The 21,736-nt window shown below is 58.1% G+C and overlaps 1 protein-coding gene across 2 annotated transcripts; it reads left to right on the top strand.

Moving 5' to 3' along the window:
- The first annotated feature begins 5,989 nt into the window (after window positions 1–5,989).
- Window positions 5,990–20,570, top strand: BOK (BCL2 family apoptosis regulator BOK). 2 transcript variants are annotated; one of them, XM_055403898.2, is made up of 5 exons: window positions 5,990–6,259; window positions 6,746–6,996; window positions 9,550–9,678; window positions 18,959–19,122; window positions 19,877–20,570. In XM_055403898.2, the coding sequence occupies exons 2-5, from the start codon at window positions 6,774–6,776 to the stop codon at window positions 19,961–19,963; spliced, it is 603 nt and encodes a 200-aa protein (XP_055259873.1). In that variant the 5' UTR covers window positions 5,990–6,259; window positions 6,746–6,773; the 3' UTR covers window positions 19,964–20,570. The 2 variants fall into 2 exon arrangements, with proteins under 2 accessions (XP_055259873.1, XP_055259871.1); XM_055403896.2 differs by having other exon boundaries at window positions 5,998–6,259; window positions 19,873–20,570.
- Window positions 20,571–21,736: the final 1,166 nt, after the last annotated feature.

Below are 21,736 nucleotides of genomic sequence, written 5' to 3'. Positions count from 1 at the left end.
AGCTATCCCCTCACACCGGTCAGAATGGCCACCATTAAAACGTCTATAAACAGTGAACGCTGGAGAGGGTGTGAGACAAGGGAACCGCTGTCAGTGGGATATAAACTGGTACCCACTGTGGAGCACAGTTCCTCAGAAAAACCGAACCTACAGTTCGTGATCCAGCAGCTCCATTCCTGGGCGTGTGTTGCTGTTGTCTGTTAGTCACCCCACCGTGTCCGACTCTTGTGACCCCAGGGACTTCAGCGCGCCAGGCTCCTCCGTCCGTGGAATCCTCCAGGCAAGAATACTGGAGAGGGTTGCCATTCTCTTCTTCAGAGGATCTTCCTGACCCAGGGATTGAATCCGGTCTCCTGCACTGCAGGCGGATTCTTTACAGTCTGAACCACCAGGAAAGCCTGGCATATATCTGGACAAAACTGTAATTCAAAAAGAAACATGCATCCCAGTGTTCATAGCAGCAGTATTTACAACAGCCAGGACAAAGACGCGACTTACATGTCCATCGAGAGATGGACGGATAAATGAGATGTGCTTTGCGTGTTTGTATATATATATATATATATATATATAATGGACTAGTACTAATCCATTCAAAAAGAGTAGAACAATGCCACCTGCAGCCACGTGCTAGGTGAAGTAAGTCACAGACAAACGCCTTATGCTATCACTTACATGAGGAATCTAAAATATGACACAGAAGATCTCCCCTACGAAGCAGAAACAGACTCACAGACACAGGGAACAAACTGCTGCTGCCAAGGGGGCAGGGGAGGGTGGAGTCGGAGTTTGGGATCAGCCGGGGAAAACCATTACATGCCGAATGGAGAAGCACGGCCCTGCTGTAAAGCACAGGGAGCAGCGCAGTGTGCTGTGCTAAACCATGACGGAAGAGGGTGTGAAGGAGAGCACTGTATATCAACTCTACTCAATACATTTAAAAAGAATATTTCTTTATCTATTTGGCTGCACTGGGTCTCAGTTGTGGCATGTGGGATCTATTTCCCAGGGATTGAACCCAGGGCCCCTGCACACTGGGAGCGTGGAGTCTCAGCCACTGGACCACCACGGAGCTCCCTCAATAAAAGATTCTTGAAAAAGAAAGGTAGGGCCCAGGGAGTAGGGGTGAGGCTGGGGGAGCTAGTTCCTTACCCACACTGCACCCCGCCCCGCTGAGGAATGACGCTGTGAAAGCAGAGTCACTCAGAGGAGATGCCTGGATGAGCCATGATTTGCAAAGTGCTCACCTGGGAGGTGGTCTCCAGACACTTGCTGATCATGGAAAAACACCCCAAACCACTGGATTCTTTCAATTATGGACATGCATCATTTTGGTTAAAATGCAGAGCAAAAGCACACAAAAATGCCTGCGAGTTGAAATTCCTGTGCCAGGTATCAGTTCACACAATAAAGTAATAGGAAGGGAGAGGGCCTGAAGCCGGGGTAGGTCTGGGACACAGACTGACTTCAGCTCGGGGCGTTAAGTCCTGGAAAAGCGCAGGCGTCTCCACCAGGAAATGCAAGACCAACTGCCAACCTGATTTGGGGAAGAAAAAGAAACAAGCGTCTTTTTAACAATCACAAAAATGGATTTTTAAAAAGCACAGCAGAAGGCCAGGAACAAAGCCTGGCTGGCTGGCTTAGGAGCCCTGGAGGCAGAGTGGGGGTGGGGGACGTTTGCAGGCAAGAGATTAACACCCAGAAAATAAAGAACAGGGCCCAGCCAATAAGAGAAAGAGGTCAGGCTGGAGAAACACAGAAAACCCCCTACTGGGAGCAGTCCTGAGGCTCAAACAGAGGACAGAAGCAGAGGTGCTGGGCCCCACTGGCTGCTGGGGGCCTGCAAGCACACCATAGAACACAGCGCCCCGTCCACACTGCAGACAAAGGACTTCACCTTACTGCTTGTAACAACTACCCCAGGGCGCTGCTGAAGGGGGCAGGCACGGCGTGGCTGGTCCAGGGGGCCGGGGGCAGGAGGCCACACCACCCTGCAGCCCACCCTGCCAGCCCCCCGGCACACGGCAGGGGCCCTGGAGGCCAGGCACGTGGATCCCTCCCTTGGTCATTCTGCCCGTATGCTGTGAGCTCCCTGGTCATTTATCTCGCTCTCATCCAAGTTTATACAAAACCCTCTGGCCTGGGTTCTGATTCCCCGTGAAGAATGAGCTTCGGGCGGAAAACAGACGGGGAGGGGCTGGCCCTGGATGGTTCTGAGCCAGGCACCCCCATCCCCAGCCCCAAGGGGCAGCCCCATCGCTGTCAGCCCGTCCGACCCGTGGGAGAGCGGGACTGATGACCCCCAGGCAGCATCCTCAGGAGCAGGGCCCGCTCCGTGCCCACACAGCTCTGTGGAGGGGACAGTGGGGGTTCCGGCCCCCCAGCATCAGTGGCAGGACCCCCCACACCAGGAGCTGCCTGGGAGCCAGGCTGCGGCTCCCACTGTTTAGGCCCTGGAGTGGGTGGGGACCACAGAGGCATGAGAGGAGACCCCCAAGAGTCCGCCCACTCTGACCCCGCAACCCTGCGTGTCCCCTACAAGGCTCTCAGCTGCCTCCCAGGGTGAGAGCTGGATCTGCCGGGGCAGCGGAGTGGCGGTGACCCTGTCAGAGGCCTAGGGGTTGACGCCTCCCACTTCTGTGGTTCTTTAAGAGTCTCAGGGTTCGAGGATGCCGTGAACAAGCTCAGGGTCGGGCTCCTCCATCCCTGGGCACGTGGCTCCTGTCCTGAAGGGGCTGTGCTGCACAGGCATGCCCATGGCTCCAGGGTCAGGGCCAGCGTCCCTCCTTAAGATCCCATTTCTGGCAGGAGGAAACGGGCTGCGAGTAGGGCAGAAAGCTGCCCAAGGCCACATGCTGGGGGAGGCACTGGTTCCTCCTGGTCAAAGGTCCAGTCCATTGGCCCGGGGATCATGGTCCAGCTATGCTCAGTCCTGCACTGGTGCCTTGGCAAGTCCCCTTCCCGCTCTGAGCTTCCATATTTTCATCTATAAAATACAGGTAATCCCAAATCTTACTATGTATTCAGTCACTCAGTCATGTCCGACTCTGCAACCCCATAGACTGGGGCCCACCAGGCTCCTCTGTCCGTGGAATTTTCCAGGCAGGAATATTGGAGTGGGTTGTCATTTCCTCCACCACCCAAATTTTAGGGCTCTTCAGAAATGCCACAGGCAGACTGTGTCCTGTTCCAGGCTCTGTATTAAAGAGTGTGTTAAAACGCACACTCACATTTTAGAGTTTTTCTGAAAAAACAGCTAACAATTACTGAACCACTGCTGTTCAGTCGAAGGAAATGGCAACCCACTCCAGTGTTCTTGCCTGGAGAATCCCAGGAACGGGGGATCCTGGTGGGCTGCCGTCTATGGGGTCGCACAGAGTCGGACACGACTGGAGCGACTTAGCAGCAGCAGCTGTTCAGTCACTAAGTCGTGTCCGACTCTTTCACCCCATGGACTTCAGCACATCAGGCTTCCCTGTCTTCCACTATCTCCTGGAGCTTACTCAAACTCATGTCCATTGAGTCGGTGATGCCATCCAACCGTCTCATCCTCTGTCGTCCCCTTCTCCTCCTGCCTTCAATCTTTCCCAGCATCAGGGTCTTTTCCAGTGAGTCACTTCTTTGCATCAGGTGGCCAAAGTGTTGTAGCTTTAGTTTCAGCACCAGTCCTTCCAATGAATATTCAGGGCTGATTTCCTGAGCCATTGCTATATGACAAGTTCTTTCATACATGAATTAACTGATTCCGTCCACAAAACGTAGGAATTATTATTTCCTCTGTTCTACAGATGGGGAAGCCAAGGCAGACAGAGGTTCGATACCTTCCTAGCAGGCATCAGTATCAATGTTATGATGGCCTCACAAAATGAGATGGGAAAGTTCCCTCATTTTCTATTATTTATATAGGCTTGTGCCCGGAGAAGGCAATGGCACCCCACTCCAGTACTCTTGCCTGGAAAATCCCATGGATGGAGGAGCCTGGTAGGCTGCAGTCCATGGGGTCGCTAAGAGTCGGACACGACTGAGCGACTTCACTTTGACTTTTCACTTTCCTGCATTGGAGAAGGAAATGGCAACCCACTCCAGTGTTCTTGCCTGGAGAATCCCAGGGACGGGGGAGCCTGGTGGGCTGCCGTCTATGGGGTCGCACAGAGTCGGACACGACTGAAGCGACTTAGCAGCAGCAGCAGCAAGATCAGTGATATTTCTTCAACTGTTTCGAGAAATTCCTCAATGAAACCATCTGAACCTAGAAGTTCCTTTGTGGGAAGTTTTAAATTGTGAATTAAATTTATTTAATTGTTATAGGACTATCCAGAATTTTCTATTGCTTCTAGTGTCAGTTTTGGTAAGTTATTTCATTTACATTTCAAATTACTTTCATAAAGTTGCTCACACTGTCCTCTCATTACCTTTGAAAAATGATTTGGCTGTGCCGGGTCTTAGCTGCAGCATGTGGGATCTAGTTTCTCAACCAGCGATCGAGCTGAGACACCTTGCACTGGGAGCACAGAGTTTTAACCAGCGGACCACCAGGGAAGTCTCTCACCTTTTTAATGTTTGTTTTATCTGTGGTTATGTCCTCTTTTTCATTCCTGACTGAATGAAAAAGTGTTTCCTTTTTTTTAATCCGTTATTTCCAGGGGTTTATCCATTGCATTCTCTTCAAAGTACTAACTTTTGGCTTGATTGATTTTCCCTGAGTTTTGCTTTTTTCCCACCAATTTCTGCTTTTATTTTTATTTCCTCTCACTTTTGAGTTTAATTTGTTTTTCCTTTTCTAGCTTCTTGAGTTGCAGCTCAGAGCATTAATTTTCAAACTTTTTTCTAAAGCTATACATTTTCCTCAAAGGACTGCTTTATCTGTCTTCCACAGCATTTAATATGCCGTATTTTCACTACTGTTTATTTTCAATTATTCCACAACTTTTCCTGTGATTTGCTATTTGGCTCATTGGTGATTTAGAAGTGTGATATTCAATTCCATGTCCTTGGAGGTTTTCTGGTAACTTTCCTGTTTTTGAGTTTTAATTTAGTTCAGAGAGGACACACTTGCATAATTTTAATCCTTTGAAATCTGTTGAGACTTCCTGGCCCAGGACATGATCTGTTTTGTCTGACATCCTATGCGCACGTGGAAAGAGGATGCGCTTACAGACACTGGGTGCACTGCTGTATACCCATGAACTCAGGCAAGTGGGTGCACCCTGTTGTTTGAACTGTGGGATGCTGACTTAAAGGTAGAGAAACAGGGATGTCCCTGGCTATCCACTGGTTAAAACCACTCTTCCACAGCGTGGGTTTGATCCCTGACCTGGGAAATAAGAACCCACATGACGAAAAAGAGACAAATGGAACAGTGGGGCAGAAAAGCACCCAGAACAGATCCTCACATACACAGTCGCTTGGTTTATAATGCGGACTGTTCTCCAGTTCAGTGGGAAGAGGATGGTCTTTGCAATAAACAATGATGGTCCGCTGGACCCCTACCACAATATTCACAAGAATTAACCTGCAATCCATCACAGAGATAAATGTGAATGCTAAAACAATTAAGTTTCTAAAACAGAAGGGAATGTCCTAGTGAAAAATCACTGAAGGTGAGAAAAGTGACAAATCGGACGTCGTGGAGAAAACTGTTCAACACAGGCAACACCAAAGACAGCAGAAGATAACGGCAATAACTTCAACACAAAACACACAAATATGCATCCATGGATACAACGTCCAGCCATGTGTAAGACCAGGGACACGGCACCCAGGATACATAAAGAACCGCTAGGACTCAATAAGCTAGCGAACCGGGTGTGAGCCCACGCGGCCGGGGCCGCGCTGGGCCCTGCTCACCGGGCCAGGCGGGGACGGCTCCCGCCCGCAGCCTCCCAGAGCGCGCCCCGGGAACTAGCCCGGTCCTCCTTAAGCGGGGAGGCGGCGGGGAAGCTCCGGCCGCGGCTCCGCCCCGGGGTTGCCTTTCCCTTAGAAGGCAAAGCCCCAAGCCTCGCCTCTAGCCGGCGGAGAGCCGCGCAGTGCTGCCCGGGCTCCCCTCGCCCCGACGCCGCCGCCGGAGCCCCGGGAGGGCCCGAGGCCCCGTGCACGCGGCGCTCCGGCCGACGCGGCGTGGACTGGGCGGGCGCCGGGGCGGGGCGCGCGGCCTCGCCGCTTTGAATGGGAGGACCCCGAGCGGCGGGGGCGGGGGCCCGCAGGTCCTGAAGGCCGCAGCCGTCCCCGGCCCCCGCGCCCGGGACGTGCGGCGGGAGAGGTGAGCGGGCGGGCGGGGCCGTGGGCACGGCGAGGCCGGGGCCGGGCCCCGAGGATCGCGAGGCGCGGAGGCGGGCGGCCCAGGACGCGGGGCCGGGCCGGGGTCCCGGCGGCCGCCCGCTGGGCGCAGGTCGGGCCGGGCCCACGCCTCCGTCGCCCGCGCACTAGTCTCGCGCGCGGGTGCGGCGGCCCCGGAGCAAATCGCCATTTCGCCGCGGTGCCTCCTATCCTCGGCGGCCGCGAGGATCCTTGTGGTTGAGCTTGGCATCTGAAAGAATGTGACTCCGCGCTTTTAAAGATCTGGCGCACCAACCGCAGCCGGCCGGGGCCCTGCCCCGGAGCCCAGCCCCGCGCGGGCTCCCGGGGCGCCCCGGCGCGCGCCGCGCCCCCTCCCCGCGCCCCGCCGCCCGCCCTCCGCGCGGCCGGCCTTCCCCTTCGCAGCCCGGCCGGGGCGACAGGGGCCCGTCTGAGCGCCGTCTGCCCGCAGGTGCGGCGCCCCCGCCCTCGTCCCCGCCATGGAGGTGCTGCGGCGCTCCTCGGTCTTCGCTGCCGAGATCATGGACGCCTTTGACCGCTCGCCCACCGACAAGGAGCTGGTGGCCCAGGCCAAGGCGCTTGGCCGCGAGTTCGTGCACGCGCGGCTGCTGCGCGCTGGCCTCTCCTGGAGCGCGCCCGAGCGCGCCGCGCCGCTCCCCGGCGGCCGCCTGGCGGAGGTGTGCGCCGTGCTGTTGCGCCTGGGTGAGTGCGGGCCCGGCCGGCCGGCGGGGTCCCCAGGCTGCCCCTTCCAGCCGGTCGGGCGGACACGCAGCGCCGCGGGTACAGCTGTCCTTGCACTGGCCGCCCACCGGGTGGCCGGGCCTCTGTCTTCCCTCCGGGGCAGGGAGGGGGCTGGTCCTGGCGCCCTGAGGGATCTATCGCGCAAGGCGGGCGGGGTTCCCTCCAGCACCCCCCTCTCCTAGCTCCCCGCGTCAGCCGGCCTGTGCACCCGCCAGACCTCCCGTCTGCCTGCTGAGCCTAGATTGCACACATCATGGCCATAAAGAATAGAAAACTCTGGGAGGAATGATATTTTCGTGGCTAAATTTCCAGAGTGACCCTTGTACTCAGCTGGGCACAAATATCCTTTGTCGGACCACGTGTCTTGATGTTTGTTTTGGAAAATAGGTCCTCACAGTTACTGGCTGCAGACCTGCGTGGGCTGCTCTTTTCCCTGGGTTTGGAGGCCTCCCTGGGCTCCTGTGGAAATTAGTGCCCAGGAGAGCAGAAACCGTGTGAGGCTGGGCAGCCGCAAACCCTGACTACACGGCCTGCTGTGTAGACATGGGGGTAGGGGTAATTGACTCTGGGGTTATCGGCTTAACTGCCTCCATCTTCTCCAAGGACTGCAGAGATGGAGGGACCCTCTTGGCTGACTCATTCAGCCCATTTCACCACCGGGACTAAGGTTGCCCAGTCCCGCACCGCCCGGCATGACATTCCACACGGGGAGTGTGCACCCAGGGGGCGTGGGGGCACAGATGGCACCCTGATTGGGTGGCTCTCCAGACACAGTGGGCTGAGAGGCTGGCCTAGGACCCTGGGTTGGAGGGAGCATCCCCTGGAAGAGGATGCCTGCCTCTTCTCAGGCTGACACTCTTATCTGTTAGCCTTTGTATTCTGTGGACCTTGGGGGCAGGGCTGTGTAGACCTGGTCTGCCCAGGAGTGTTGGCGTGGTGTTCAGCTGAGAGCTGCAGGAGGGTGGTGTCCCACCTGGGTCTTGGGGGAGGGGAGCACGTGGGGTTTGAGGTTTCAGCCAAAGGTCCAGAGTGCCTGTGCTCCCCTGAGGCCAGGGCTCAAACCGTTTCTTCCAGCTGTGCTGTAGGGACAAGTCTGGGCTGAACGTTCCAGAGGGCCCTGGAGAATTCGGTATCTCAGACTGCTGAGAGGCCCCTGGAGTGGCCGGGAGGAAGTCCTTCCTTTGTCCTGGCCTGCCCTGCGGCCCTGCTCGCCCCCAGCTCCACAGCCTTGCCTGGAGCAGGGCCTTGGGCCAGGGTCCCTGTTGTTTGCACTTGTCTGGACAGCCCCGCTGCTGGCTCCACTAATCACTGTCCCTTCCGAACTGTGACCTCGGATCCAGGGAGCCTGGGATGCTTCCGGCCTGGACCAGGGGAGCAGAGTCCAGCCAAGTGCCCCACGCTGGCCCTCCGCGGGGCCAGGCCTCAGGGCCCTCCCCCAGCTGCTTTCATGGCCAGTCCCTGGGCTCAGCATCTGCCAGGCGGCTGAGGGGGCCCCAGAGGGAGGTAGCTTGGACCCCCAGTGTGCAGCCCTTGTGAGCTGCTCCACGTGAGCCCCCTGCCCCTTGTCACGGCCTGGAGCCGTCCCCTGCCCCCAGCACCCCCAGCCCCTCCCCGGCACAGATGCCCAGCTCCAGGAGCAGCAGCAAATAGGAAGAGGTGGGGGCGCACCCCCGCAGCTGGTCTCTTGGGGCCAGTCCCCGGTTGCCCCCCGGGTTTGTGCATGGGAGTGGCCTGCCAGGCCCGCCCTGGGAGTTTCCATGCCACCGCCCCCGTGGCTCCATCAGCCTCAGTCCTGCTCTGGCTTCAGATCTTCCTGAATTGGATGGAGTGCAGCTGTCCCCAGGGCCCCCGCGGCGCCCTTATCACCGGGACCTCCAGTGGGAAGCATTTCCCTGTTTGCTCTGGCTGGAGAAGCGGCCAGGCTGGGGGAACCCAGTGTGTGGGCCATGAGGGTTTCTGGCATGTCCCTGCAGACACCGTGTCGTCGGGGCCCCACGAGGGCGTTCCTTCACCGAAGGGCATCCCCACCAGGCACCAGGAGCCCAGGCCTGCTGCCTCCGGGCAGTGGCTCATCTCTGGTTTCCTGAATGACGCTGGGCCTGGCGAGGCTGTCCCCACCCTGAGGCAGCCGCGGGCTCCCCACCTGTGTGGGGTTGCTGGCCCCCGCCCTGCCCACGTTGGGGCTGGCCGCCCGCCCGGGCAGCTTGCTGTGTGCTGTGAGTCACCGAGCAGGCACGCCCGGGATTCCCGCCGCACCGGCCAAGCCGGCTCTGCCCCAGGGAGAGGGGGGCGTGGCTGACTTGTCAGAGGGGCAGCCCACAGGCAGGTCTGGGGTGCCCACCGCACCACCACCACCCTGGCCTTGTCCCTGGGGACCCTGGGGGTGGTGTCAAGCGGGTGGGCATGGGACAGGTTGGGGATCCGGGATCGGGCTGGGGTCAGGGCCCCCGCTACGGCCGTGGACTGGCGCCCTGGCCTGTGGGACCCCTCTGAGCTGCCCCTGTGCCTGCGCAGCGGACGAGCTGGAGCTGATCCGGCCCAGCGTCTACCGCAACGTGGCCCGCCAGCTGAGCCTCTCCCTGCAGTCGGAGCCCGTGGTGACCGACGCTTTCCTGGCTGTGGCGACCCAGATCTTCTCTGCAGGTGAGGCTGCGTGTCCAGGCCAGGGACCCACGGTGCCAGCAGGGCCTGGGGCCTGGGGGTCATCGGGGCCGGGCCTGCAGCACAGGTGGGCTTGTCGGGGAACCTCCCTGGGTCCGAGGGCGGTGGGCTGCGGGGCTGCTGGCTCGGGCCCTTCGTGGGGTTCTGGGGCTACCCTGGCCGGAAGTCCTGGCTGGCGGCGTGTGTCAGGCCGCCAGCTGGCGCTGCTGCTCACCGGAGTGGGGCCTGGGCTTCTTGCAGTGCGGTGCCCCCTCCCTGGGCGCTGCCAGGCTCCTGGAACCTGAAAAGTCGCGGGGTCGCTGCACTGGCGTCTGCTAGGCAGAGGCGCGTTGCAGGCCGGCCCCCCCACGGGAGTGGCGCCCTGCAGCGGGTGTGCCTGGCCGAAAGGCTCCCTGGAGAGGGGTGCCTCACCTGGGTCGCCTGGCTGGCCCACAGCCCCGTGGGCTTCCCAGAGCCTCCCTCTGGGCCCTGGCAGCAGGCGACGTCTGTCCCTGCCACCTCCTTCCCATGCCCTCACCTGAGGGCACCTTCTGCTGCTCCTGTCCGCACACCTGCCTCCAGGCTCACGGGAGACCCCCGGACTCGTCCCCAGGCCCCTCCTGGGAAGCGCGTGGGCTCCCGTGGTCCACCTGTGACCTGGTGCCCTGCTCGGTGCACCTGCCTCGGTCCCGGGTCCTGGTATGCTGGTAGGGGGCAGGCGCCAGGCGTTGCTGGGCGTCCAGGAGCAGAGCCCTGCCCGGGGCAGCAGGGCTGATCCTGTGTGTCCTCCAGCACCCGGCCCAGCGTGCCCCTCTTCTGGCCGGCCCGGTATGCCCCCTGGGTCATACCGGCACCTGGCGCCTCGTTGGCCAGGGACCCTGAGGCGCGGTTGGTGGTCCCAGCCTCGGGGAGGGGTCCACGCGGGCCCACAGCTGAGTGCTCAGGGCTGCATCCCGGCTGGAGGACGGGTGTGAGTAGACAGGCAGCACTGAGAGTAGGGAGGGCCCCCTTCCTCCTGGGGCTTTGGGGGTACAACCTGCTGCAGAGGAGGGCCCCAGGCAGACAGGAGGCCTCGAGCCCTTGGCTGACTGCTGGTGTGACCCAGCGCTCGCCCTGCCTTTGCTCAGCCGAGGTGCACTTAGCACTGAAGGGCTTCGGGGCAGAGGCACCCAGACGACCGTCCCTACCCGGAGGGGGACCCTCTGCTCACCCGCTGAAGACAGGGGGCCAGATGGAGGGGCTGCAGGCCCGTCAGAGGCCCCGTCTGCTGACCCCACCCTTGGGGTGTTGCCTTCCCGTGTCCCCCTCTGAGGAGGCCTCCTGACCCCTGGTGGGCAGGCCAGCGCTGAAGGTGGGGGACACGACCACAGGGTCAGCGCGGGTCTCGCACAGCAGTCACCACAGGCAGGACCCTGAGGGGTGGGGAGAGACCAAGGTGCCCTGGAGGGCCTGACAGCCCTCCCCAGGGTGGGGCTCAGGGGCATCCAGCCTGGCCTGGTGGAGAAGGCAGTGGGAGGGGCACAGCAGACACCCCCCTACCCCCGGGCCGATCCCGGCCTGACGCGGCATGGGGGTGGCCGCCTGTGTGTCTCCGAACTGTCGGGCAGGCAGCTGGTTTATGAGCCGAGGGCTGGCTTTAAAAGGAAGGGTCATCTCTGGGAATGCAGCTGGGCGGGCCAGGCTGGGGCCCAGGGCGGTGGCGGGAGGGTGGGGGGCCGGCCAGAGCTTCCAGCCCTGCCTGCCCAGCCCACTCAGGGCCTGTGACCAGAGACGAGCCCAGAAGGGCTGTGGGTTCCAGGAGGGCCCGGGGCGCCGGGAGGGAGGTGTGCCCTGGGGACGCAGCACAAGGCATGCAGCCGCGGTGGCCTGTGGTGCTCAGTCTGAAACCACAGGGGCTGTGCCCCGCAGGCCCGAGCTCCCCGGCCGCCAGGCCGAGCTGCTCACCCTCCGCCCCGCGCCCGCCGGGCCGTGCTCTGCCCCCTCCTTGCGGCAGCCCCCACGCCGGTCTGCCCCCGTGCGCTGCAGGCCGTTTCTCGACCTCTCTGGACCCTAGAACCCCTGCGGCCTCTCCCTGCAGCTGGGCCTGGCCCGCTGACCCCGGGGCTGGACCCACGTTCCCCTCGCCCTCCTGGGCCAGTCCCTCTCCTCTGTGGCTGTGGCCGGTGGGGTGGGCAGCTCGAGGACTGCAGGGTAGGGCTTGGGGTGCACCCCCACGTGCCCGCACCCTCCACGCTGCCGAGCCCCCCACACGCAGTGGCGGGTTGATGCTCCCGCTGAATCTTGGCTGAAGGGGCTTCTCGGTTCCCTTCGGTGGGAAAACATAAAGTTGGCAAGTATTTTCATTTTTTTACTTCTCATTACAAGAAGAAAGTATTTTACCATGGAAAGATAAAAAAATACATGAGATAAAGAACTCTCAGAAATCTGTGCTAAAAAGGCAGCCTCATTTAAACATGAGCAAAGGATCTGAACAGTCGTCTCTTCCGAGATGTCCGTGAGAAGGCGCTGACCTTCGTCAGTCAAATGCACGTCCAGGGAAATGCACGTCCATCACTCCCCTGGGGGTGGAGGCAGGCCACCGGAGCCCATTGTGCCAGAGGCCTCAAGGCGCGAGCCGCCACGGTAGACCTCCTATCAGCTGCTTCAGTGGGGTGACTCTGATGGTCACCCGACCTGACCCTGCAGTTCCACGCCCTGGGGTTCGCCCCCGAGAAGGGAAGCCACGTGTCCACACAAGGGCTTGTCCGTGGACCTTCAGAGCCTCACAGCCAAGCAGCGGAGGGACCCCCGCCCAGGTTCGTCTCCTGATGGGTGGTCGGTCCACGCGATGGAGCCTTGCTCCGCCCTAACAAGGAACGCGGTGGTGATGAACACGATGATACGAGGAACCTGGAGAACGTTTCGCTCCCTGACTGGAGTCAGACGCAAAATGGGGCCTACTGTGTGATTTGATTCATGTGAAATGTCCAGAGCAGGTCATCCACAGAGGAGAGGAGAGGAGAGGCGAGGTTGCCAGGAGCTGTGGTGACAGGGACACCGTGCTCATGGGGCATTTGGAGTAGAAATGCCTGGAGTTCAGCAGTGGTGGTGGTTGTGGAACATTGTCAACGCACTAAGAACACTGGATCTCACTTTTTTTTTAAAATTTATTTTTGCGCTGGAAGTGCAGTCTTGACCATTGGACCACCAGGGAAGTCCCATCTGGGTCTTCTTTTAAAATTTTTTGGATCTCACACTTCAGAAGGATGAATTGATGGTAGTGAGACTGCTGTGTGCTTAGTTGCTCCATTGTGTCCAACTCTTCGACCTGATGGACTGCAGCCCGCCAGGCTCCTCTGTCCATGGGGTTCTTCAGGAAAGAATGCTGGAGGGGGTTGCCATGCCCTCCTCCAGGGGATCTTCCTGACCCAGGGATCAAACCCTGGTCTCCCACATGGCAGGCGGGTTCTTTACCACCTGAGCCACCAGGGAAGCCTGGTAGTGAGACTGTAGCTCCATAAAAAATAATGCTAAGAGCTCAGAGAAAATAGGACATACCCAAGACCCACACGGGAGACCAGCCTGCTGGCAGCTCCAAGACCAGAGCTTTTCTCTCCAGGTGAAATGTGGAGCCCGCGTGTCCACCTGGGGTGCTGAGTCCAGGGGGCCCGCCACGGCTGGTAAACGGGGAGCAGGGTGTGATGGCGCCGTCACCAGGACGTGGCACCCCCGCGGCCTGGTGCCCCTTGGAGGGGGCCCGTGAGCGGAGCCCTGAGGGTGGGCAGCCCCGTGGGCGGTGCTGAGGTTGGGGGAGTGGGCCCAAGGCTGGCGGCAGGGGGTGGTCCCGGGGGCCAAGGGCTGGCTCGGGGGCTTCAGATGTGGACCTGTTTGAAGCGGGTGGGAGTCGAATCAGCAGGTGGGCCTGGGGCGCGACACGGCCTGGTTCCTGTGGTTTTCACGTTTTCGTTTCAGTTCAGTTCAGTCGCTCAGTCGTGTCCGACTCTCCGCGACCCCATGAATCACAGCACGCCAGGCCTCCCTGTCCATCACCAACTCCCGGAGTTCACTCAAACTCATGTCCACAGAGTCGGTGATGCCATCCAGCCATCTCATTCTCTGTCGTTCCCTTCTCCTCCCGCCCCCAACCTTTCCTAGCATCAGAGTCTTTTCCAGTGAGTCAACTCGTCGCATGAGGTGGCCAAAGTATTGCAGTTTCAGCTTTAGCATCAGTCCTTCCAATGAACACCCAGGGATTGATCTCCTTCAGAATGGACTGGTTGGATCTCCTTGCAGTACAAGGGTCTCTCAAGAGTCTTCTCCAGCACCGCAGTTCAAAAGCATCAATTCTTCTGCGATCAGCTTTCTTCACAGTCTAACTCTCACATCCATACATGACCACGGGAAAAACCTTAGCCTTGACTAGACGGACCTTTGTTGGCAAAGTAATGTCTCTGCTTTTTAATATACTATCAAAGTTGGTCATAACTTTCCTTCCAAGGAGTAAGCGTCTTTTAATTTCATGGCTGCAATCAGCATCTGCAGTGATTTTGGAGCCCCCAAAAATAAAGTCTGACACTATTTCCACTGTTTTTCCATCTATGTCCCATGAAGTGATGGGACCAGGTGCCATGATCTTTGTTTTCTGAATGTTGAGCTTCAAGCCAACCTTTTCACTCTCCTCTTTCACTTCCATCAAGAGGCTTTTGAGTTCCTCTTCACTTTCTGCCATAAGGGTGGTGTCATCTGCATATCTGAGGTTATTGATATTTCTCCCGGCAATCTTGATTCCAGCTTGTGCTTCTTCCAGCCCAGCGTTCCTCATGATGTACTCTGCATATAAGTTAAATAAGCAGGGTGACAATATACAGCCTTGACGTACTCCTTTTCCTATCTGGAACCAGTCTGTTGTTCCATGTGCAGTTCTGACTGTTGCTTCCTGACCTGCATACAGGTTTCTCAAGAGGCAGGTCAGGTGGTCTGGTATTCCCATCTATTTCAGAATGTTCCACAGTTTATTGTGATCCACACAGTCAAAGGCTTTGGCATAGTCCATGAAGTAGAAATAGATGGTTTTCTGGAACTCTCTTGCTTTCTCCATGATCTAGCGGATGTTGGCAATTTGATCTCTGGTGCCTCTGCCTTTTCTAAAACCTGCTTGAACATCTGGGAGTTCATGGTTCACATATTGCTGGAGCCTGGCTTGGAGAATTTTGAGCATGACTTTACTTAGCATGTGAGATGAGTGCAATTGTGTGGTAGTTTGAGCATTCTTTGGCATTGCCTTTCTTTGGGGTTGGAATGAAGACTGACCTTTTCCAGTCCTTTGGCCACTGCTGAGTTTTCCACATTTGCTGGCATATTGAGTGCAGCACTTTCACGGCATCATCTTTCAAAATTTGAAATAGCTCAACTGGAATTCCATCACCTCCACTAGCTTTGTTCGTAGTGATGCTTTCTATGGCCCACTTGACTTCACATTCCAAGATGTCTGGCTCTAGGTCAGTGATCACGTTATCGTGACTATCTTGGTGGTGAAGATCTATACAGTTAGCAAAAATAAGACTAGGAGCTGACTGTGGCTCAGATCATGAACTCCTTATTGCCAAATTCAGACTTAAATTGAAGAAAGTAGGGAAAACCACTAGACCATTCAGATATGACCTAAATCAAATCCCTTAAGATTATACAGTGGAAGTGAGAAATAGATTTAAGGGACTAGATCTGATAGATAGAGTGCCCGATGAACTCTGGACGGAGGTTCGTGACATTGTACAGGAGACAGGGACCAAGACCATCCCCATGGAAAAGAAATGCAAAAAGGCAAAATGGCTGTCTCAGGAGGCCTTACAAATAGCTGTGAAAGGAAGAGAAGCGAAAAGCAAAGGAGAAAAGGAAAGATATAAGCATCTGAATGCAGAGTTCCAAAGAATAGCAAGGAGAGATAAGAAAGCCTTCCTCAGTGATCAATGCAAAGAAATAGAGGAAAACAACAGAATAGGAAAAACAAGAGATCTCTTCAAGAAAATTAGAGATTCCAAGGGAACATTTCATGCAAAGATGGGCTCGATAAAGGACAGAAATGATATGGACCTAACAGAAGCAGAAGATATTAAGAAGAGGTGGCAAGAATACACAGAACTGTACAAAAAAGATCTTCACGTTTTCGTTTAGTTGAGGCGAAATTCACGTGATGTCTGATTAACCATTTTGCTCATTCTTTGGCCTCACCACGGGGTGTGTGTGGTCGAGCTCCCTGACGCCTGGGCCTGCCCTGGGAGCTCGTTGTCTTGGCCCCTGAGCCCTGAGGGAAGCCCCAGTTGTGCCGGCCCCTCCGCGTCAGGAATGAACTCACCCGCGTCTGCATCGTTCCCGGGCGCGCTGCTTCGGCAGGCGCCGTCCTGGCCCCGTCGGAGCTCTGCCCCTGTAGGCCAGACGGCCCTCCGCTGGGTAGGCGCCCACCTTGCTCTACCCCTCACCGTCCCTTCCTGTCTCGTCATTCCCACCTTTTAGTGACTGTAAGCAAGCGTTCATTTGCGTTGACTTGTGCTCCTGTGACCGACCGTGTCCGGGAACAGGGGTCTGGGGCCTGCTTTCCCCACCTGTGCTGTTCCTGCCGAACCAGGGTCCGGCCCCCAGGGGGTGTCCTTTCACAGGTGATGCCAAGTGCCCTCAGCTGTCTTTCCCGTGACAGGGACCATGCTGCACCGATACCTGGATCTGCACATTGCCACTTTGAATTTTCAACCTGATAGACTATCCTTTACATCTCGTTTTAATTGATGCTTCTTTGACTGTCAGTGAGGGTAAGCATTTTCACATGTCTTGTGTATTCAGTTCAGTTCAATTCAGTCGCTCCGTTGTGTCTGACTCTTTGCAACCCCGTGGACTGCAGCACGCCAGGCCTCCCTGTCCATCACCAACTCCTGGAGCTTGCCCAAACTCATGTCCATCAAGCCGGTGGTGCCATCCAACCATCTCATCCTCTGTCATCCCCTTCTCCTGCCTTCAATCTTTCCCAGGATCAGGCCTTTTCCAGTGAGTCAGCTCTTCGCATCAGGTGGCCAAAGTGTTGGAGCTTCATCTTCAGCATCAGTCCTTCCAATGAATATTAAGGACTTATTTCCTTTAGGATGGACTGTTTGGATCTCCTCGCAGTCCAAGGGACTCTCAAGAGTCTTCTCCAACACCACAGTTCAAAAGCATCAGTTCTGTGGCACTCAGCTTTCTTTATAGTCCAACTCCCACATCCATACATGACCACTGGAAAAACCATAGCTTTGACTGGATGAACCTTTGTTGGCAAAGTAACGTCTCTGCTTTTTAATGTGCTGTCTAGGTTGGTCATAGCTTTTCTTACGAAGAGCAAGTGTCTTTTAATTTTATGGCTGCAGTCGCCGTCTGCAGTGATTTCGGAGCCCAAGAAGATAGTCTTTCACTGCTTCCACTGTTTCCCCGTCTATTTGCCATGAAGTGATGGGACCGGACACCATGATCTTAGTTTTCTGAATGCTGAGTTTTAAGCCAGCTTTTTCACTCGTCTCTTTCACTTTCATCAAGAGGCTCTTTAGTTCTTTGCTTTCTGCCATAAGGGTGGTATCATCTGCATATCTGAGGTTACTGATATTTCTCCCGGCAATCTTGATTCCAGCTTGTGCTTCATCCAGCCCAGCATTTCACATGATGTACCGTGCATGTAAGTTAAATAAGCAGGGTGACAATATTCAGCCTTGATATACTCCTTTCCCAATTTGGAACCAGTCTGTTGTTCCATGTACAGTTGTAACTGTTGCTTTTTGACCTGCATACAGGTTTCTCAGTGGCCACAGGACTGGAAAAGGTCAGTTTTCATTCCAGTCCCAAAGAAAGGCAATGCCAAAGAATGCTCAAACTACTGCACAATTGCAGTCATCTCACACCTTAGCAAAGTAATGCTCAAATTTCTCCACGCCAGGCTTCAACAGTATGTGAACCATGAACTTCCAGATGTTCAAGGTGGATTTAGGAAAGCTGAGGAACCAAAGACCAAATTGCCAGCATCTATTGGATCATTGAAAAAGCAAGAGTTTCAGAAAATCATCTGCTTTATTGACTATGTCTAGTGATTCATGCGGAGAAGGCAATGGCAAGCCACTCCAGGACTCTTGCCTAGAAAATCCCATGGATGGAGGAGCCTGGTAGGCTGCAGTCCGTGGGGTCACTAAGGGTCGGACACAACTGAGCGACTTCACTTTCACTTTTCACTTTCACACATTGGAGAAGGAAATGGCAACCCACTCCGGTGTTCTTGCCTGGAGAATCCCAGGGATGGGGGAGCCTGGTGGGCTTCTGTCTGTGGGGTCGCACAGAGTCGGACATGACTGGAGTGACTTAGCAGCAGTAGCAGTGATTCATGGGGTCGCAGAGTCGGACACGACTGAGCGACTGAACTGAACTGAACTGAAGTGTATTATTAGTAGTTTTTATTTTATGAATCAGCTACTCATAATTTGTGCTCCTATTTCTTTAGAAAGCATTGAAAGTGGAAGTGTTAGCTGCTCAGTCATGTCTGACTCTTTGGGACCCCATCGACTGTAGACCGCCAGCCTCCTCTGTTTGGATTTCCCAGATAAGAATACTGGAGTGGGCAGTCCTTCCCGTCTGCAGGGGGTCTTTTTTCCATTCACGTACAGAATCTCTTATGTATTAAGGAGCTTTTGATGACTGGCGGGCCTTCACCCCCAGCTTGTCACGCGTCTGTCCTCCTCCCAGGGAGGTTCCGTCTTGGTTCTGCCCTCAGCAGCTTGGTGCCTGGGGACGGGCCTTCCTCCTGGACCTCAGCTTCTTTCCACGGCGAGCGCCCTGCTCTGTCCCGGTGACATCCAGGCTGGGGCAGGTGCAGCTTGGAGCTGCTTGCTGTTCAGTGCCTCCAGGGCCGGGTCCCTGAGCCCTCCTTGACCCGCTCAGGCCCCTCTCTGCCGAACTGCGTTTCTGCCCCACCGCTTTCTCCAGCGGAGGTGGGCTGGGTCCTCGCCAGGCTCTGGCCCAGGTGTGCAGGTGTGTAACAGAAGCTTAGGACATCTCAGAATGGCCCATGGGGCTGGCAGAGCTGACCTGAGCAGGTGGTGGCCGGGACTGCACGGCAACCAGGTGGCCGGGCCCCCTGTCTGACTGGGAGCTGGTGATCAAGGCTAGCCCTGGGTGCTGACCCCAGTCACCTTTGGGGTGGCGGGCGTGTGGCTCCAGGAGGCTCAGCCCTTTCATGTGACCCTGCGGGCTGGCCCTAAGCGGCCTGTGGTGACCAGCATCTCTCTCTCTCTCCCTGCAGGCATCACGTGGGGCAAAGTCGTGTCCCTGTACTTGGTGGCCGCGGGGCTGGCCGTGGACTGTGTGCGGCAGGCCCAGCCCGCCCTGGTGCACGCCCTCGTCGACTCTCTCGGGGAGTTCGTGCGGAAGACGCTGGCAACCTGGCTGCGGAGGCGTGGCGGATGGGTGAGGGCGTGCAAGGGGCCGGGTGGGCGGCGGTCGAGCACCTGGACGCCCGCGGGGTGGGGGGTGACGGGCTGGAGCCCTGCCCCAAGGCTGACCCGGGACGTGCCCACCCCCCAGAGCTAAGCCTGTTGCCCCGCCCACGGGGATTCAGAGCCACGTCCCTCCTCTGTCTCTGGATCCCCCACCACCTGCCCAGTGCTGGCCCGGCCTGGGGGCTGCTGGGAGCAGTGCCTTCTTTGTAGAGTGGGTGGTGGCAGAGGTGTGTGCAGCCCACCGGCAGCGGGAACAGCGGTCAGTCCTGGGCTGGGGCTGGAACCACAGTGGAGGCGGGGTGGCGGAGGCAGGGAGGGTCTGACTGCCAGGGTGACTCACCGCAGGCAGGACAGGGGAAGCTCTGTCCCCTGCCCATCCTGTCCTTGGGCCCGGCGGGGCTGGGCACCGGGGCAGCTAGGACGCTGACTGCCAGGGCAGCCAGAGGTCAGGCTCCAGGGCTTTGCTCCTTAGCAGGACTAGGGAGAAACAGGGAAGTGAGGAGTGGCTGCCCACTGGGCTCCTGTTCTAAGGGGTCGTGCCCCACGGCGTCCGCAGGGGGACACAGGGCGTGTCCTGCTCGGGAGAGCCCTGCCTCTTCATGTCCGACCTCGGGCCCTCGTCCAGCTGGACCGCAGGCACCCCATTGAGCGGCGCAGCCGCCTCGGGTGGGGTGGGACTGCGCCCCCCAGGCCCTGACTGTGCCCTCTGCCCTCCCAGACAGACGTGCTCCAGTGCGTGGTCAGCACCGACCCGGGCCTGCACTCTCACTGGCTGGTGGCCGTGCTCTGCAGCTTTGGCCGCTTCCTGAAGGCCGCCTTCTTCATGCTGTTGCCGGAGAGATGAGATGCTGGCTCGGGCAGGAGCCCAGGGGGCCCTCCGCCCCACCGCAGCCGGGAAGACCCCCGGAGCCGCCCCCGAGTGGACGCTGGAGGCCCTGCCCTGAGCCCCTCCTCCAAAGCCCAGACCCTCTGGACGGAGGCATGAGGGTCTCCCCGGGGCCTGGAGCTGGGCTTCAGTGCCGACCCTTCCGCCTTGCTGCCCCCAGAAGCCCTGCCCGCCCCCTTTTTCCTGGGCCAGAAGGCCACGCTACGTCCCAGCCCTGAAGCAGGAAGTGGGAGCCCTGTCCGTGTAGGGAGAGCATCAGGACCGGAGCTGGCCTCGGTCCTCGACGGAGGGGCCGTGCACGTTCGGCCCGAAGGCGCCTCTGGCTTGGCCGAGGCTGGAGGCGCCATGGGGCTGGCTGACCCTGCACACTGAGCGTGAGGCGGCTGTGGTGGCTCCTGGGCCGCTTCTGGGGGAACGTGTGCCCCATGTGTGTGTCAGGGTCCTCGTGTGGCAGAGAGCCATGGCCGCGAGAGCCCGTGGATGAGGATGATGGTGTGTGTCTGACCCCAATAAAGTGCAGTGGCCATGGAGGGTGCCTGTCTGCCCGCCTGCACCGCCCTCCCGCGATGGATGGCAGTGGCCCCGCCATGATGGATCAGCATGGCAGAGCCGCCCCGGGGCCCCTCAGGGAGGCCGCCTCACTGCCCCGTGCCTCGCCGGGTCCGCGCGCACATGCACACACTGGCGCGCGCGTGCACGCAGCCCTGCCCCTCGTGGTGGCCAGCCTCCCCACGACCTCTCACTGCAGTGCCCCCCGGCCCCAGCGGGGGCGGCCCGGCCGCAGGCACATTTCTGGACGTGGCCTCTCTGCCCTGGCTCCCTTTCTGTACCAGGCAGGGGGCAGCAGACAGCCACAGGGGCCGCCTGGCCCGCCTCCTGTGGGAAGAGCCCGGAGGTCGGCTCCTGGGCACATGGGTGGCCCTGCACCTCCATCGGGACCACTGCCCATCCCATGCCCCCTGGGAGCACTCTCCTCAGCTCCCTTCCTGGGAAGCACGTGGGGGGCCAGCACCACCTCCTAGCTCCGCTTGCTCCATCCGCAGGGAGAGGGCATCCCACGGGTGCCCGAGGCAGAAAGTCTGGGGCTGGGGGTGGGGGAGAGGAAGGGTCCCCCAGCGCCCTGCTTCCCATCACTGGGATCAGCCCCCGGGACATTTCCAGCCCCGGAAGCTGGTGCCACAGTCAGAAAAGCATGTTTCAGGCCCCGTGGGGAGAGTGGCTGTGGGGGGCTCGCTGGGCAGAAGATACGCGCGGGATGAGGGGGGAGCCCTTTACAGCAGCACAGAAGATGACTTTGCGAGGGAAAGATGGAGAAGAAATGGGGACCCGTGTAAGGCAAACTCTAAAGCTTCCTCAAGGACACCTTACACTTGGTCAGACGGAGGAAACCCTTTGTTCTAGAAGAAAACAGTCTCGTAAAGCTGTTTCTCTGCAAGTAAGTAAGTTTATAAATTTAACATAATCATTATGAAACTACTTGGTCGCTCAGACGGTAAGGACTCTGCCTGCAATGCGGGAGACGCGGGTTGGATCCCTGGGTCGGGAAGATCCCCTGCAGAAGCAAATGGCAACCCACTCCAGTATTCTTGCCTGGAGAATCCACGGACAGGGGAGCCTGGTGGGCTACAGTCCATGTGGTCACAGAACAGTGGGACATGATTGAGCAAAGCATCCTCCTCTTGAGAAAGTACCAGAG

The sequence above is a fragment of the Moschus berezovskii genome, chromosome 4, assembly GCF_049115385.1.
Source record: "Moschus berezovskii isolate FMDL1 chromosome 4, NW_MosBer_1.0, whole genome shotgun sequence".
NCBI lineage: Eukaryota > Metazoa > Chordata > Mammalia > Artiodactyla > Moschidae > Moschus > Moschus berezovskii.
The sequence above is the reverse complement of the archived record's forward strand: the minus strand, read 5'-3'. Positions and strand labels throughout refer to the sequence as shown.

Coding starts and splice junctions, on each gene's coding strand:
- BOK (XM_055403896.2), top strand. CDS start 6,774: ATGGAGGTGCTGCGGCGCTCCTCGGTCTTCGCTGCCGAGATCATGGAC. Junction 6,997..9,549: donor CGCCGTGCTGTTGCGCCTGG/GTGAGTGCGGGC, acceptor GTGCCTGCGCAG/CGGACGAGCTGGAGCTGATC. Junction 9,679..18,958: donor GACCCAGATCTTCTCTGCAG/GTGAGGCTGCGT, acceptor CTCTCCCTGCAG/GCATCACGTGGGGCAAAGTC.